This window comes from Daktulosphaira vitifoliae, unplaced genomic scaffold (assembly GCF_025091365.1).
Source record: "Daktulosphaira vitifoliae isolate Bord-2020 unplaced genomic scaffold, ASM2509136v1 Scaffold_5, whole genome shotgun sequence".
NCBI classification, from domain to species: Eukaryota; Metazoa; Arthropoda; class Insecta; order Hemiptera; family Phylloxeridae; genus Daktulosphaira; species Daktulosphaira vitifoliae.
This window is the reverse complement of record NW_026099576.1, coordinates 16,060,207-16,078,132: the sequence shown is the minus strand read 5'-3', so window position 1 is coordinate 16,078,132 and position 17,926 is coordinate 16,060,207. Positions and strand designations below refer to the sequence as shown.

At 26.3% G+C, this 17,926-nt stretch overlaps 2 protein-coding genes across 2 annotated transcripts in view; both read left to right on the top strand.

Moving 5' to 3' along the window:
- Positions 1 to 11,506, top strand: part of LOC126908557 (mediator of RNA polymerase II transcription subunit 13) — a 25,288-nt gene extending 13,782 nt beyond the window's left edge. The window contains 15 exon segments of the mRNA XM_050690730.1: positions 1,658 to 2,282; positions 2,358 to 2,543; positions 2,633 to 2,761; positions 2,835 to 3,101; positions 3,783 to 3,985; positions 5,122 to 5,603; positions 5,663 to 6,003; positions 6,066 to 7,169; positions 7,277 to 7,468; positions 7,538 to 7,836; positions 8,452 to 8,594; positions 8,658 to 8,938; positions 9,190 to 9,567; positions 9,850 to 10,142; positions 10,209 to 11,506. Coding sequence (XP_050546687.1) covers positions 1,658 to 2,282; positions 2,358 to 2,543; positions 2,633 to 2,761; positions 2,835 to 3,101; positions 3,783 to 3,985; positions 5,122 to 5,603; positions 5,663 to 6,003; positions 6,066 to 7,169; positions 7,277 to 7,468; positions 7,538 to 7,836; positions 8,452 to 8,594; positions 8,658 to 8,938; positions 9,190 to 9,567; positions 9,850 to 10,142; positions 10,209 to 10,341 — 5,056 coding nt within the window. The 3' untranslated portion in view covers positions 10,342 to 11,506.
- A 2,531-nt stretch (positions 11,507 to 14,037) lies between these two features.
- LOC126907267 (uncharacterized) lies at positions 14,038 to 16,702 on the top strand. Its single transcript, XM_050688408.1, has 3 exons — positions 14,038 to 14,534; positions 14,899 to 15,110; positions 16,097 to 16,702. Exons 1-3 carry the CDS (start codon positions 14,391 to 14,393, stop codon positions 16,530 to 16,532), a joined length of 792 nt encoding a protein of 263 aa, XP_050544365.1. The 5' UTR covers positions 14,038 to 14,390; the 3' UTR covers positions 16,533 to 16,702.
- The last annotated feature ends 1,224 nt before the right edge of the window (positions 16,703 to 17,926 follow it).

Sequence of the window (17,926 nt, the reverse complement as noted above, 5' to 3'; positions counted from 1 at the left end):
TAACTTTTGAAAATGTTCCGGAAGGTCTGACACTTTTATATATATCTTAAATTAAAGCTAATGTAATATACTTTAATTTCAAAAAAAAAAATTTGACCTCTGGACTTGAAAATGGCTATCGAATACTATTTTCGTGTGAAAATTCTCGATTTTATTTTTTTTATTATATTTAACTTTATAATGCTATAACTTATTGAAAAGTGTATGTATCCACACAATTTTTTTATGAGAAATAATATTTTTTAATAAACCCTTTTTCATTCGACATACTTTATCTTAATCGAGATATTAAGAAAGAACCAGCAGATAATGTAGCTTTTAGAATAAAACACTATTTTTTTTAAAATTAAACATTATCTAAAGATTTGCATCGAAGCGTTTATTTTTGATAGTGATTTTAATCACTGTCAGATATCATTATACTTGATCCAACTATACCACGTCACAACTGTGCCGCGACCCCCCTGTGCTGGGTTTTTTTTTCATTCATGATGTTACTGAACTGACAATATTTTAATATTAGATTATTTCTTGTTGTTGGTAAATATAAATAAATAATTATATTTAAAAAAATTAGTTAACTATTTTGAAATAAAATTTATTTCGGCAAATTTTTGATAAATGTGAAATAGTGGTGTTATTATTAGTTTTTTTTAATATTTTAACATGTTTTTTTATGTAATTAAGAATAAGTTATGCAACTCAAAACAGTTATTGCTTTTCTATATTAGATTTACTTCTATAATTCAAGTATTTAAGTTCATTAATATTAACAGTAATTAATGCTCCATAACAATTAATATTTTCTGTGCAAGGCTTATTATTAACAGCAGGGTAACGACACCAGTTATTTATAATTTGTTAGTCTTTGGAAATTTTTCTGTTTGAAATATTGCTGTCTTCTTTTAAGATTCAAAAAAATGAGCTTAAAATTTCTTAAGAACAATTAAAAAATATTATTTCAAAATTAAATATAATAAATTATTGATTTATATACAAAATTTGCCAAAATTGAGTTGTTGTGTCAATGAATGGTATTGTTTTTCTATAAAACTTTTTAATTTCTAATAAAAATAAATTATTTTCTAATTAATGACACTTTAGTGTGGTATCATTAATGGTGATGGAGTTGGAATTATTTTATATAATCAAATTTTATTTTAATTAATATCTGTAACTCTGCATGTGTAATATGTTTCATTGATGTTTGTGTAAAGAGTTGAGCACAAAATCTGTCCGAATCAAAATCTAAAACCATAAAATAATATTAATAATGATTAGTAATCTGGTTTGGTGAATTTAATTATCATTTTAGATTAATATGTTTAATTCATTATCCTTATAGATAGATTCAACTTAAACACTTATTATTTAAATTCATCTGAATTCTGGGTTGATCAAAAATGTGCTCAGCTCTTATTGTGCATAGTATTTAACTGTTTTTCTGATATAAAAACATTCAAATGTTTATGCAAAAAAAAAAAAAAAAGCACCATAAATGTGGTGTAGCATTAATAAAATTTTGTGAATTCTGTTATTTAGCAAATTAATCTACACATAATTGTTGATAAATAACTATTAGCTTTATTAAAGTGTTTATAAAATAGTATTTAATAATTAGTAATTAAGTAATTAATAATTTTTTTAAATTTTCTAGGTCAACACGATTGGGTCCTACTGATAGTCCTTGTGGTCTTGACTCAGTTCCACCATTACCCTCAGTGCCAACACCTCCATCAGCTGGTCAATCAGCTCCATTATCTATTCCACCGCCAATGTTGAGCCCTCATGATGAAAAAATTCCAATTACTCCTTTATCAGTTGATTTCCAGCCTAAATCTGTATCATCTGTTTCAAACCAAGTATTTTCACCTTATCCAACTTCAGCACCTGCAAGTCAAGAGCCAAATAAGTCTGGGCGTGACAGTAATGTTGGTACCCCTACTCCAACTAATAATGTTAGTATTTCGGCAAATACTCCAACATCTACAACACCTGTTTCTCAATTAACAACGCAGAGCTTAAGTACTTATATATCTCTAAAGAGGCCCCAGCTTTCTTCAAAAGATTATGAAACTAATCAAATGGAGGAAGAACTTATGCCGTCCAAGCTGCTATATGATTACTCAACAGTAGATGCTTGGTTATATCATCCTGTAAAGAAATTTAAACCTGCAACACCTAAACAAGAGCCAGTTTCAAGGATAAATAATACTTTAGAAAATCCCGTGTCCCCTCCACAAGTATATATTAGAAGAGATACTAATTTGCCTTTACATTCAGTAATTTTTTTTAAATATAGAATAATAATTTTTAATTAATATTTTCATAACTACTCAATTATTTTATTTAATTAGGTTGAACCAGCCGAAAATCCTATGATTAATTTTACTTTTGATGAAGTGAAAAATAATGCTTTAAGGTTTAAAGACGGGCGATCAGATCCCTATGAATTTGATGAAGAAAATGGTGCTCATTCAAGTAATAATGTGATTAATGCTCTAGATTACATGAAACTTAGTAATTCAATGTCTACAATGAAGGTATATTTTATTTTCAAATTATTGTAATATTATATGGATAATTAAATTGATTTTTAAACATAACATATTTTACTTTATTAATATATTAGCAAGAAGATGTTAAAAAAGAGTATGATTCTACAATGATGAATGGAAATAAGTGTTTGGGTGATAGTATGAGAGATCTTGATCATATGTTTGATAACGACGATCTTTCCAGTGATGAAACTACAGCTACTGTAAGTTTTTTATTGTGAAAACAAAATAAATTACTTTATTATGATAATAAGAATTGTTGTTTTAAATAAATAGCTGCAAATGCAAACGCCTCCTGGCTCGAATAAGCCTGATGACTGTATTAGCAATAATTTAACAACACTATTAGTAAGGCCCCCGCGTGGAAGTGGAGGAGGTAGTGGTGGTGGTGTATTAAGACCTGAAGAATTAGTCAAAATGTTTCCAACCCCACCATCTTTAGAGCACAACCCTATAGCATCACCATGTCCTGACATTGATTTATTTCCTTCTCGTACTTATCAAAATTCATACATGGGAAGTCCTCAATATGATCACATAGATGTAAGTTTTTACTAATAATTTCATTTTTAGTGTAATTATAAACTAGTATTGTATTGAAAACTTGTTTTATTCTTTATTTCTAGTTATTTTAAACAATAAAGTTTTATCCAATTTGGAGAAAATATAATATCTTTAGTCATACAGTTTTTTTTATTATTATTCTTAGTGTTTTATTTTGAAAAACTGTAAAATAATTGATTCAGCCTTAATAATGTATTTATCATTTAAATTTATAGTGTCGTCGTTATGCAATAAGTGACTATGAGATTTAATTTTATAAAAATATTTTTCAAATTGTGTTAGAATTGAAAAATTTTAAATAATTCAAAAAATTCTAATACATTTATATTTTTTAATATTTAAAATGAACACAGAATTAAAATTTTTATAGATATATTAGAGTTTTGAATGTTAAAAATGTTAAAAATGTCACAAATGTTAATGTTATAAAAAATAATAATATTAAACCTCTTTAAAAAGACAAAAATGCATATTAAATTGTTGTTTTACATTTGCTTTATTCTATGCAAAAAATTTTAATTTGTATTAATAAAGTATTATTAAAGCTAATGAACTAGCTGCTGAATTTCAAGATTAATGATAGTTATCATTAACTCATGTTTAACTTTTTACTATTGCTATTACTTCTATTATATATTTATAAAGAATTTTTATCAACAGGATTGGTCGTATGTTTACAAGCCACCAATTGTTGCTAAGATGGTTGGATCTTCAAAATATGCTCCACTAAATAATCTGCCAAGTCAAAGCTTACCACCTTTAGTATTGCCTTCAAATTGTATATATAAACCATCATCCTTTGTATATCATACATCGCATTCCCAAATTCAACATCATCAATCTCAACCTGAAAAACAAACACAGTAAGATTATTACATATTGTTTACTTCTTTAATAACATATTTCATAATTTGTCATTAAGACAGACGCGGTATAAAATTATATTAGGCTTAGAACTCAATATTTAACTATTTGAGATCAGATTTATTTATTTTTAATACACTTCAATGCACTTCGATTTTAACATTTCTATTTTGAAAAAAAAGTTTTTGAGTTACGAGGTTTTTAAAAGAATTTATTTACTGTGTGATCACTAGATTTCTTTTAAAATAACAATAATTTAAAGAATTTTATTTTTAGCTTATTTAAGTATTATTTATTTCTCGATTTTTGAGTGGTTGAATGTTTTTTATGTTTATTCTTTATGTCTTATAGTGGTATCAACTTAAGTTTTTTAATTGGCATAATTTATATTTAACTAGTTAATTTAATCTAAAATGATCCAACTATAAAAAATACTGCTTTGATAACAAATTCTGAACCAGTAATTCAAAATTTATGAATATTTTAATGCCTTGATGAATAGAATAGTTAAGAAATGTGTCGCATTATTAAAATAACAAACCACACATCTTGCCTTCAGTCTATATTTAAAAATATTAATAACTTTCAAAATACTGGTTCAACTATTGTATCAACCAGACAATTTTTTATGTGGATTATTTTTATATTATATGAACAAATTTATATGTATGTTGTCATTAAAAAAAAAAAAGGTAGCACAGTAGGGTTACGGAATTGTGTGTGGCATAGTTGGGACTAGTATAGATAATATCTGACAGTTATTAATGTCACTATCATAAGAAACGCTTCAATGCAAATCTGTAGATAGTGTTTCATTTAATTGTGAAATAAATAATACTAAATAAAATCAAAAGTTTGTTTTTCTAAACTATTATTATTTTAATAGAAGTTTAATGGTCAACAATAAATTAATAACTATCAACCTTATTATTTTCCATAATTATAATGTGTTACTTAAAAAATCTATTAAATTAAAAATATAATTTGTTCTTATTTCATATGAAAACAAACAATTTTGTTTCATGTTAATATAGTTATGTTCTTAATACATTTATTAATTAAAACTATTTGTATAATTATAAAAATAGTATTTTTAGAATCCAAGATATATTTTATATTATACATTTCATTTTAGAATTGTGCCTCCACCTGCATCATCTGGTAATAGCAATTTGATGCCAAACATGAATCGTAATAATCATTATCTTCATCCTATGATGATGAGTCCATCACCTCACAATTCACCATGGCCTGGTGGTGGTAACCAGTATCATAGACCTTCATCTCAACAGATGCAACAACACCAACAAGTTCCTCCACCACCTTATAGTCCAGCTGTTTCACAACATCACAATATGAATGTTGGATCTACTAACATATCACCACCAGTACCTGAAGCTAATTCTATTGTAGTGATAGTTTTGTTAACAGATTCATTATTAAATGTCTTCCGAGATCATAATTTTGATAGTTGCACCTTGTGTGTTTGTAATGCTGGTCCAAAAGTAGTTGGTAATATTAAAGGTACAGATGCTTCTGTTTATCTTACTCATACTTTGACACCAAATGGATTTTCTTCTCAATATCAACAGCATCATATGTCTGTTGGAATGCCAGGTTAATAAATAAACCAATTTTTATTTTCGATTTATTTTAACTAATTAATTTTTTTACAGGTGACGATGATGGTATAAGATGCAGTTGTGGTTTTAGTGCTGTTGTAAATCGACGTCTGTCTCACAAGTCAGGATTATTTCCTGAGGATGAAGCTGAAATAACTGGATTGGTTGAAGATATTCCAGTTCGTGTTGATGATAATTCAATGAATCCTGAAGTTTTAGAATTAGTGAGAGAACAATGTGCAGCAGTTGTACATAGTCCATGTAATTCTCTTGTGCGAGCTGCAGCAAAATATGCAATATGTAATTCATTACAACCAACATTAGTTAATATGTTAGAATTTTCTGATACAAATCAGGTTGCTTTATTAGCTCTAGAACAAGGAAGGATAGCAAAGGTATATATTTTATTTTTAGTTGATTTAGGAGTAAGCTAATTGATGTTTTATTGTTTTTTTAGTTGGAAGGAGGAATGAACAATCATTGGCAAGTTGAACATCATCGTTGGCCTGGTCATCACCAACAACCATTACCCTCTTTAAATAATAATTCTCCACCTGTACACAAATGGGCTTATAGTCAAGCTTCAGGACCACGGAATAGTAGACAATTAATACGAGTAATGCGAACTCTGCAACCAATTTTACAAGAAGCCATTCAAAAAAGAAGTGTTGCATCTCGGCTTTGGGAACCATATTCTGTAACAGGACCTTTAACTTGGCGACAGTTTCATCGTTTAGCAGGAAGAGGTACTGAAGATAGATGTGAACCTCAACCAATCCCACCTATATTAGTAGGACATGATAAAGATTGGCTTGCTGTTGCACCTCTAGCTCTTCATTATTGGGATAAGTTACTTTTAGAACCATTTTCATATTCTAGAGATGTTGCATATATTGTTGTTAGTCCAGATAATGAATTTATTTTGCAAAGAACAAGAGCTTTTTTTAAAGAACTTAGTGCAGCATATGAAATCAATAGATTAGGTCGTCATTGTCCAATAACAAAAGTACTACGCGATGGTATTCTTAGAGTTGGAAAATCGGCTGCTGCAAAACTAGCTAAAGAACCTGTGGATGAATGGTTTTCAATGTTGGGTGAAAACCACCAATCTTCAATGTTGAAATTGTATGCCCAAGTTTGTCGTCATTATTTAGCTCCTCAATTGTCTCAATTTTCCATGGACAAAACTCTATTGGATCCTCCTGAAGGTAGTGTACCAAGACCTCCACCTTCACCAATGCCACCTCCTGCATCAATGACACCAAATTCTGTTGAATCTCCTTTATCTTCTGATCGTGCTCCTACACCTAAAAGTGAAAGTGCAGATGAAATATCTGCTGGATCTCAGGCTGACAAAAGTTTTAATAGTAGCAGTGACAATAGTCATTGTGATGATGATGAAAGTGAAGTTCCAGCTATTGTTATTTATCTTGTTGAACCTTTTTCAATTGGTAAAGACAGCAGTAATCTTGCAAAAATTGCTTGTCATGGTCTTCTACGATGCTATAATACAGTATTGGCTACTTTACCAGAAGTTATACGTTCTAATATATCTGTTCAGGTATTATTTGAAAAACAAATTTTTATTATTAATAAGATGAAATAGCATATTCTTTTCATGATTGACTGTAATATTTTTTAAACTTCAACATTTTTTTTTTATTGCAGCTAATATCTTTAGAAAGTGTACTTGAACTTGGTCGATCATCAGATCATTTGAAAATGAGTGACAGCATGAAGACATTAGCTTTGTCTGTATTCAGTCAATGTAGGCGATATTTAACACATACTTCCAATATTAAAGCGCTTACAGGTTTTGGTACTGCAGCTATGACTGAATTATTTTTAAAGAATAAAGATGTGAGCAGAACAATTAATATAATTTGATAAATCATATAATCTTCATTATTATTATAATCATTATTTCAGGAGAAAAACAGAACTGCTTATAAAGCATATACTCCACCCTTCATTTTAGCGGGTTGTAGAAACAATAAAACTGGCAGAACTGATAGTAGTTTACCTGGTGACATTGGCGGAAGTGATTCTTTATCCATCCTTGGAGGACCTAATGGAAATGGATCACCTTCAGGAACTGACCAACAATGTTCTGTACTTTATGCTAGTTATTGTATTTCTGAAGACCAACGATGGATATTAGCCACAGCAACAGATGAACAGGGCATTCTTTTAGAGACTGCTACAATTAATATACATGTTCCTAATAGGTAATAGGTTCATTTAAAATAAGTTATTGCTGTCAAACTTATTTTTATGCAATCTTCAATTATTATTTTAAAAGTTATGATTGATAAAAGATTGTATTTAAGGAATTTTTAAAATTATAATATAATTTTTATGAAGTTTTCTTAGACTTCTATGTATTAAATTAAATAATTTTTTAATAAATAGAAATTTCTCATTTTACTTTAATGTTTTAATTAAATATATGGTAGCTATCAATATAAGAGTTGTATAAATCATATAGGTATAATCAGTTTTGAAACAAACCATCTTTATTTTAATTGGATAATTTTCATATTATTAGTACTTTTTTAAATTAAATTAAATATCCTCCAACTATTTACAAATTTTAATTACTTAACTAAATTTTATTTTTAACTTATTTAACTGATTTATATGTCTTAACTGGCAAATAAATACTAGACATTTTATTTTGATATATTTTAATTTAATAACTGAAAAATCAGATTCAATAATAACATAAAATTATCTACTAATTAAAATAAACTGATTAAAAACTGGTTTTAAGTGTACACAATAAGAATTTTTGATGAATAAGATGTAATATTTTGTTTGTATAAACAACTTTTTTTCTTTAGAAATAGACGAAGAAAATCTCCAGCACGAAGAATTGGATTACAAAAATTAATGGAATTTATATTAGGTGTGATGAGTCAAAGTGTAACTCCATGGCGTTTAGTTGTAGGAAGAGTTGGTAGAATTGGTCATGGCGAACTTAAAGGTAATTATTTTTAAAATTTTATTTCTAGGAATATACTATAAATATACATTTTATGTATGTTAGGATGGTCTTGGTTATTGAGTCGTAAAGCATTATTAAAGGCATCACGTCACTTAAAGGAATCTTGTAGTCAGTGTAGCTTATTATATCAAAAGTCTGATGTTCCATCTGTTGTAAGCGCTTGTTTAGTTTCTTTGGAACCAGATTCATCTCTAAGATTAATGACTGATCAATTCACACCTGATGAACGTTTTAGCCAAGCATCTGTTGCTTGTCAGTTATCTACTCCACGTGACATATCTGCAACTCATATATTAGTGTTTCCAACATCTGCAACGACACAGGTATTTTTCAGTACAAATTATTGGAATTTAATTAATTAGTTTTTTAATGTGATATATATATATATATAAAATATTAAAAACTTTAAGTTTTCATAAAAAACAAGCCTAGTTATTTGAATAGTCCTTTTAAAATTTAAATGCTTTTCAATGTTTTTGCTTTTCTATTTTATATATTGAAAATTACAATAGCCTATTTATATTTGCAATTTTTTATGTGGGAGCAAAAATAAACTGATATTTTTATTATTTAGTCTTCACAGACCGCTTTTCAAGAGCAACAGATAAATGGTCCAGAGCTTGGTGATGATGAACTATTTAGTGCATTTAATGAAGAAGATATGCCAGAAGGTATGGAAGGTATGGGTGACTTCAATGATATATTTAGTACATGGAATGAGTCAGATGCAGTGGGAAACACAAGTTTAGGGCTTCCTAGTAGTGGAGTTACTGGTGGTATAGGTGGATCAAATGGAAATGTATTAGGAAGTGGCATGGGAACAGGATCTTTAAGTGGATCAATGGGAATGGGACGTGGATCTATGGGAACAAGAGGTGATTGTTCTCAGCCTGGTAGTCCCCCCTCATCACAACCTTGTAGTCCTTTCAACTGTGGCTCATCTTCATACAGGGTAAGTACTAATTAACAAAGTATTAAGACAGTATGAACAAAAACATTAAACTTCGATTTTATTGATTAATTTTTTATCCATTATCCATTTTTTTTTATTAAATTTTACTATACAAAAAACAAGTGTTGAACAAAAAATATTTAACAGTCATTTTTTAGCTTGATAATTTTTGATAAAAATTGATTTTTAAATTAATTCTTAATTTATTAAAAAAAAAAATAATAATTGTTACAAAATAGATTTATATTTATTGAAGTATAATAATTAAAATATTTATTTTAGAATGGTAGTAGTTGCTTGGATAGTCATGAAGAAGTAGGAGCATTACTTCAACAACCTTTAGCCTTAGGATATTTAGTGTCGACTGCACCAACTGGTCGAATGCCTTCGTGGTTCTGGGCATCATGTGCACCAGATATTGAAAAATATAGTCCAGCTTTTTTGAAAAGTGCATTACATATGCATACTGTACAGCTTCCTAATAACGCAGATCCTGCAGCAGCAGATCTTTTACATCCAACATCTGCAGTTTCAGCACATCCTTTAGATTCACAATATACCACAGATGTTTTAAGGTAATTAAAAAAAAGTAAAATTATTAATTATAGTTGCATAAAACTAAAGATAATATTTAATCATAGGTACGTCTTAGAAGGATATAATGCACTATCATGGTTATCATTGGATTCGAATACTAGAGATAGAAAGTCATGTTTGCCAATACATATGCAAGTGCTTATGCAACTGTACCACACTATGAATGCTCTTATTTAATGTTTTCTGAAATAACTTAGTTAATTATTCACAAAACATTTTCTTTATTGTTTCATCTAATTTATAGGTCAATTAAGGTGATATTTTCTTATGTAAATTTTTTAGCTATTTTTGAAAAATATGTTTTAAAAATAAAAACTGGACACCATTTTAGTTTATACATAAGTTTATTAATATTAAATTAAAATAATGAACTTAATAAAATAGTAGGTACCATTGGTTAGAAAATTTTTAGGGCAATTTTATTTTATTACAGTATGTTATAGATAAATTGTGAATGTAAATAATAATATTATTATTATTCTTGATACATTTTTTTTTTTCACTTTTTTTTTATGACAATTTTTATTTGAGTTGTCAAGGAACGAGTTACCATAAAATATTGTGTCGTTTTGATGGTTGTTCATATTTAAGTTTATTATTATTACTTTTTTTTTTGTATAATATAATTTATTGTCCCTTTTTTATTATCACATTAATTTATTGTAATTTTTTATAGTAAATGTCAATATTAGTCACTTTGATTTGTGACTGTTGTTAAATATCTGGCTTTAAATTTTGAGCTCTCATTTTCCCTTCCTTCCCTAAAATATTGGGATATATGTACATGTATATTTAAAAACATAATATTTTGGTTTATTATCATATATAATTATTATATTATTATTATTTATTATTATTATTATTATTATTATTATTATTATTAATATTATTGTATAAATGAAGTGTAAATTTGTGCGTATTTATGTATAAATATATTTTATTAATTATTTATGTAAAATATTTATTGTCTTGACCAAAAAGAAGAAAATCCTGTAGAATTATCAATAAAATTGTAGCCAATTTGAACAAATTATATATTCTAACCAAAGTTATTAATTATACATGAACTTTTTTTGAATAATTATTATATTAATGAAATTACTGTAAATTATTACTACAACTTTTTCGTTTTGTACAGGTACATATAATGTAAAGTATGTGTAATATTAATAATATTACTAATAAATATTGTAATACAGAAATTAAGTATTGTACAAAACTAAACCATGGAATACAGGTGGTTTTAACATTATTATTGTGAATATTGAAAATGTATGAAAAATATTAATACCTTGTACGCAGGCAATGTTAATGTTATTCCATAAAAATGTTTAAAAAATAATTTTTTGAGTAATTTATTACATCCTAGTCCTAAAATATTAAAATATAAATTTGGTTACTAACTTTTATGTAACCAAATAATGTTGATTGGATTCAACTTTTTTATGTTAAAAATAGTTTTAATAGCATAATTAATTGTATTTCATTTTAACATCAACATATAACTTGTACAATATAGTGATATTGTTATTACTAACAATAATATACTGATATATTATGAAGAGCCTAAAAAAAGTCAACAGCCATTTTTTTAAGTTAAAATTAAACTTTTTTTTTATTATATATTAGCTTCGATGCGAAGCTGAGAAGGTATTGGTTTTACTATAATGTGTTTTTTTTTTTTTTTTTTTTTTTTNCCCAAAAATTGGTAAAAAAATTCCCCCGTTCCCCGTATATGAGGGAAACCTCCAAAAAAATTACAAATTTGAAAATCGCTAATTTTCGAAGTTTTTTCAATTTTTTTTACTAAAAACTGTCATAACTTTCAAAAATGAATATATGAATATAATTTTTTTTTTTATAGATGCTTAATGTCTTTACCTATTATTTGGTATATTTTTTTTGTAAATTTGACTTTTTGTCTGCCCACAAGGGGGGATTTAAAATGACAACTTTTTCACAAAAAATTAACTTTTTCAACTTAACTTTTGAAAATGTTCCGGAAGGTCTGACACTTTTATATATATCTTAAATTAAAGCTAATGTAATATACTTTAATTTGAAAAAAAAAAATTTGACCTCTGGACTTGTCTTCACGGCGAAAATGGCTACCGAATGCTTTTTTCGTGTGAAAATTCTCGATTTTATTATTTATATTATATTTAACTTTATAATGCTATAACTTATTGAAAAGTTTATGGATCTACACAATTTTTTTATGACAAATAATATTTTTTAATAAATCCTTTTTTATTTACCATACTTTATCTTTATCGAGATATTAATAAGGAACCAGCAGATCAAGTAGCTTTTGGAATAAAACACCAATTTTTTTAAAATTAAACACTATCTAAAGATTTGCATCGAAGCGTTTATTTTTGATAGTGATTTTAATCACTGTCAGATATCATTATACTTGATCCAACTATACCACGTCACAACTGTGCCGCGACCCCCCTGTGCTGGGTTTTTTTTTTATTTTCTTATTTCTTTATATAAAATTTTCATGGTAGATCCTTGTTTCAAAACTAAAGGCATGGATACATATGTAATGATTTCAAATAATACAATAATCCATACAAACTTTAAACTGCACACATTTATAATTGTTAAGATTAAAATTAGAAAAAAAGGAGAAATCCCTCTAGAAACATATCCTGTATATGCTTTGAGTATGGGCCCAGAAAATATAAAGGTCACTTAAAATAATATTGTACCAGTAAGAATTCTATATTTAATTATCATTTTTTGTTCGTTTTGAAATTTATTTTTCCTTGAAAACTGTAAATTATTAAAAAACGAGTAGATCAATGTTTAAGGTTATAGATTATAATTATTACCCTTAACCTTGTGCCAACATATTTTAGGAGTAACTATTGCAAACATTCAGTTTTTTTTGTAAAATTTTTATTATTCTTTTTATTTTTATTAAAAAGTTATTAACAATTTAAAGTACTGACTGGAGCTGAAGATTATATATAATAATATAATTTTTGATTGGGGGTCTCTGAAACTCTAGTTGTGTTACTGTTTATAAAATAAATATGAGGACACTATATCAATATCATATAAATTATCATAATAATAATACCTCTCCTCAGGAATTTACAATTTTATACAATTTATTACAATTTTGTGAAGAACAAGAAGGTCCATTTATATCAAAGTTTTTTTGGATAAATATTGAAGTATTATTTGGCCGAATTATTTTACTTAATGAAACCTAATACAACATAAATTAAAAAAATATTTTTGTTTAATGTTATTTTGTATAAATTAAATGTATTCATACTGTGCAAATAATACGTCCACTAGAATCTTTAATTTATTTTTTAGATAGAATATCAAATTCTGAAAAGGTTAATCACATAAAACATTTTTACACAGTACCGAAATTTGTCCATATAACCTTGCCATTTAAGAGCTGTAATTTCATCTTTTAGTACTTTAAATATAAATTACTTTTAGATCTACAAATACAGCAATTTTGAAGCATATTATTTAAAAAATAAATGTCATTGAACAAAATAAAATAATAAAGGGAACAGAAGTGTTATGTCATATAATGTAAAATGAAATGATATTTCATTGAAGATTAATGTGTTTAAATTTTGTAATATTTTGTTTTATCTTGTAAATGCAAGTCTTTAATTTATTTTTATACATATGACCATATGATTGAAAAAGTATTTTAAATTTGTGATGCTGTTCTATTAAATTATATTTATTGAAAATTAGTCTTTTAGATATTTTCAACTAGATTGCGTCATGTCGCATGTGGCGATTGCTACATCAATAACGACTCAAATCATTAGCCAAAATGCCAAGCCTGTTTGTTCAGCTATAGGTCTAAGGTACATTTTATATTTATTTTTATCTACTTTTCGTGGGACGGGCTTATCATGTAAGCTATCTTTTATCAATATAAAAAACAAACATTGATAACTTTAATTAATAAAAAAAGTCAATTACGATTTTAGAATAATTTCTATGTAAATGATTGATTTTTATAGTGCTCGTCTCGAAGAGTTCAAAAAGTAGAATATGGGTAGATAAAATTCAGTTTAAATTATATGGAAATTAGATACTGTACTATAGTATTTGTTGAATTTTAACTGTTCTTATGATGTAAATTTTTAATATTTAAAATGCTATTTACTATACGTGTTTATATTTCTCTTTTTAATTAATTTTTTTCCTTTGAATTATTTAATTAATACTTTTCAATGGTTTCCCCTGACATTATTGTTAAAACAGAACCTGACTACAATTCTTGTACAATTTATTATTGTCCAGTAATTGGTTGCAAGTATAATGTAAACAATAATTTATCAATGAAGCATTTTAAAACATATAAGCTTCTAAAACAAGTAAGTTTTACTGAATAAGATAGAAATTAAATTAATAATTAATTTATTGATTGCAGTTAATTATTAATCGATATATATATATAGGTATTTAGTAAGTAAGGATACGGATTACTTTTGCTCTTATTGTTTATAACAATTGATGTTTCCTTACTAACTGAACACTCTGTGTATGAATTTATATTTTATATATTTAAGCAAAATAATTTCTAATATATTTTTAGATTTTATACGCTGAGTCAATGATAATATAAGTATTTTCTTAATAATTATTTTCTCTTAATTTCAAAAATATTTACTGCTATTATTTAATTGATTTTTTGGTGTCCTTTCAAAGTTGAATTATTATTATTTTTCTTAATTTTAGCATTGTATTAAAGTACATTCAGATAAAAAGTACAAATGTAATAATTGTAAAAAAGGGTTTGCTTTGGAATCTACCCTAAAATCACATCATGTTACATGTGGTGTTGTGTATTCATGCTATTGCGGGATTCGGTATAAATCACCTGAGGCATTTCTTACTCATACTAAAAGAAAACAGCATGACATAGGACTAGGATATTCGACTATTATGAAGTAAGTAGATCAATATATGCATTTACATATATAAATTTACCAAGTATTTCTATTTATAATGTTATCATTGTATGTAAACTACTTGAAATTGAGTGGAAGAATTCAGTAAAATTATTTATGGTTATAATATTTGTTGAAGTATCTCTAATTATAATTATAATTTATGAGAATTCTGGTTTAGCATATTTAGATAAGATATTCATTATATTTTTAAATACCATCTCTCATATACCAGAAGGCAAAAAGTAGAAGACACCTGGGGATTTAGTAACTTAGCACATAAAATAGATAACTGGTTAATCTTTTAATGCATTAGTCTTTATTCTCTTATAATTACTAAGTGCCGAGATGTTTAATTTTCTAGTGGATGTCTTTTGGTGTGGCAGATCATTCAGTCACCATTTTAGTGCTCATATTCAGCTTCACTATTAGCTGTTACTTCCCTGATGAGTGACCATACAGGATCATTAACAATGGATACACACCTTTCTCCATTACTATTTCTCTCAGCCATAATGAGGTTGAATCAAGTTGACAGCCAAAATAAAAATCTTCTCAAATCATTTTAAGTTAGAGCCTATCCTAAATATTTGGAATAGAGGCTAATGTTAGATAATATATTAAATTTTAAATAAATATTTACATGAGTTTAATTGGCAAAAATAATTTTATCTCTACCCTTCAGAAAAGTAAAAAACGACTTTTTACTTTTTTTATACTGAATATTATTGTTTAACTGAAATTAAAAGAAAAATAAATTTAGTCTTAAAATTAAAATTTTATATATTTCAGCATATATTTTGGCTGAATTAATTAAGACCAATTATCACTCTGTGTATAATAAAGATTTTATCAATTTTATTTTGTTCTGAAACAATAATTTATTATTACATAAAGTTTATGTTATTATGTATTTTCTATGTTTAATATTAGTCTTTGAACTTTGGATTTAAATATTAAATACTTGTTTTTTTTTTATTTTGTAGACTCTTAAAGTCCAGGAAATTATTTCCTAGTTCAGAAGATGACTTTCAAAAATCAACCAAAAAGTCTGCTCATACACAAACTGTAACAGACGTTCAAACATTATCAGATTCTTCTACCCAAACAAATTTTGATAGTAAAGATTGTTTATTAAGATATAATGATCCAAAATTATCATCAGCTACATCAAGTCCTATTAGACGTTTATGTGCTCAAACCCAAACAGACCCTCAAGGAAGCAATGTAAAAAATATTGCCGATACAATGTTTTTGGATTCTGAAACCCAAACTAATTTTGATTTCTTAGATATTTATACTCAAACAGCTGATTCTGAGTGTTTATTTGGAGATTTAGAGTTCACAAACATACAGACACAAACTAATTTTAGCTCTTTTTTCAATAATAATAAAGTAGACGTCAAAGATAATAGTAACTGATTTTCTTTATTGATTTTTGAAAAACTAGTGTTTTTAAAATATACTATAACGATTAAGGTTATATTGTAATTAAATATTTAAATTAAAAAGTTGCGAGCAAATTTTTTATCTTAATATAAAAATTTTAATTATATGTAATGTAATCATGTGACGTCTTTATGTGATTTGTATTTATTTTATTTATAAAGAAAAATACAATTTCTTGTTTTTAATTGAGTTAATAAAGATCATTATATTCCTTTAAATATATTTAATTAGTTGTTATGAAAAGTGCAATATACTAGTTTAAGCATCAAATTAATTTTTTTTTAAATATTGTTATGTTATAACTTAAACAGTAATTAGGCTAAACATTTGTTCCAGAATATATCTGTGTCTTGGATCAAGAAGATTAAGCTTATTTACAAAAATAGAAGAAAAAAAATTGTTTACTATTTTCAAATAACTGCTATAAATTCTTAAATATGTAATCAACATGATATAAGTTTCTTTTAGTAGAATGAGAGTTCTTTTTTAAGGAGTAACTTAGGTAATATTACTAATATATTAAGTTTTTCTACAGCAGTTATTTGAAAATAGAATTTCTTTTTCTATTATTGTAGATTGGCTTTTCTAGATTCAAGGTGCAGACATAATGTTAAAAGCCCTCTTAATTGGAGTGACCACTATAGTCTTTAATGAGCTGTTAAGCCGAGAGAAAAACACATCCTTATTGTAAATGTATAAGAAGTAAATGACTGATTTTTCTATTAAAAATTTCTCTCAAAAAAAACAAGAAAATAGTTATAAAATTATCACTTGATCACTTCTTGTACATAGGTGACCAAATTTCACTAAGATTTGGGGAAGAACTACTTTAAATCTTAAGAGACCCCTAAAATTGGCTTATGTCCTTAAAATAAAAACTTTAAAACTAAAGGTTGCAGCAATTAAAACACCTGTAATTTTAAATAAAGAAAAATTGAATAATCCATTGATACACAGTTTATTTGTGAACATTTAAATATAAATTAATTGTATTTACATAAATAATTAAAAACTTAATTGATAAATGAACAATATTTTTCATAATCATCAATAACACTTCTTTTTTTTTTAGCTTCTTTACGAATCTGAGAAGGTATTACTTTTACTATGTGTTTTTTTTGTGTCTGAACGCTCAATTTCAGCTTTCGTTGGACCGATTTTGATGAGAAATACGTCAAAAGGTCACAAATTGTATCAAATGTTATTTTTGTATAACCATCCTGAAATACAAGGTTATTTATTTATCACTGACAACTTAATTTCTTCTAAAATAATAAATTTTGAGCATTTTAGCTTCGATGCGAAGCTGAGAAGGTATTGGTTTTACTATGATGTGTTTTTTTTTTTTTTTTTTTTTTTTTTTTTGT

Bases quoted from the DNA above. Each gene is read 5' to 3' on its own strand.
- LOC126907267 (XM_050688408.1), top strand. From the start codon at position 14,391: ATGGTTTCCCCTGACATTATTGTTAAAACAGAACCTGACTACAATTCT. The intron at 14,535-14,898 runs GTAAGTTTTACT...TCTTAATTTTAG, and splicing joins CATATAAGCTTCTAAAACAA to CATTGTATTAAAGTACATTC. The intron at 15,111-16,096 runs GTAAGTAGATCA...TTTATTTTGTAG, and splicing joins GGATATTCGACTATTATGAA to ACTCTTAAAGTCCAGGAAAT.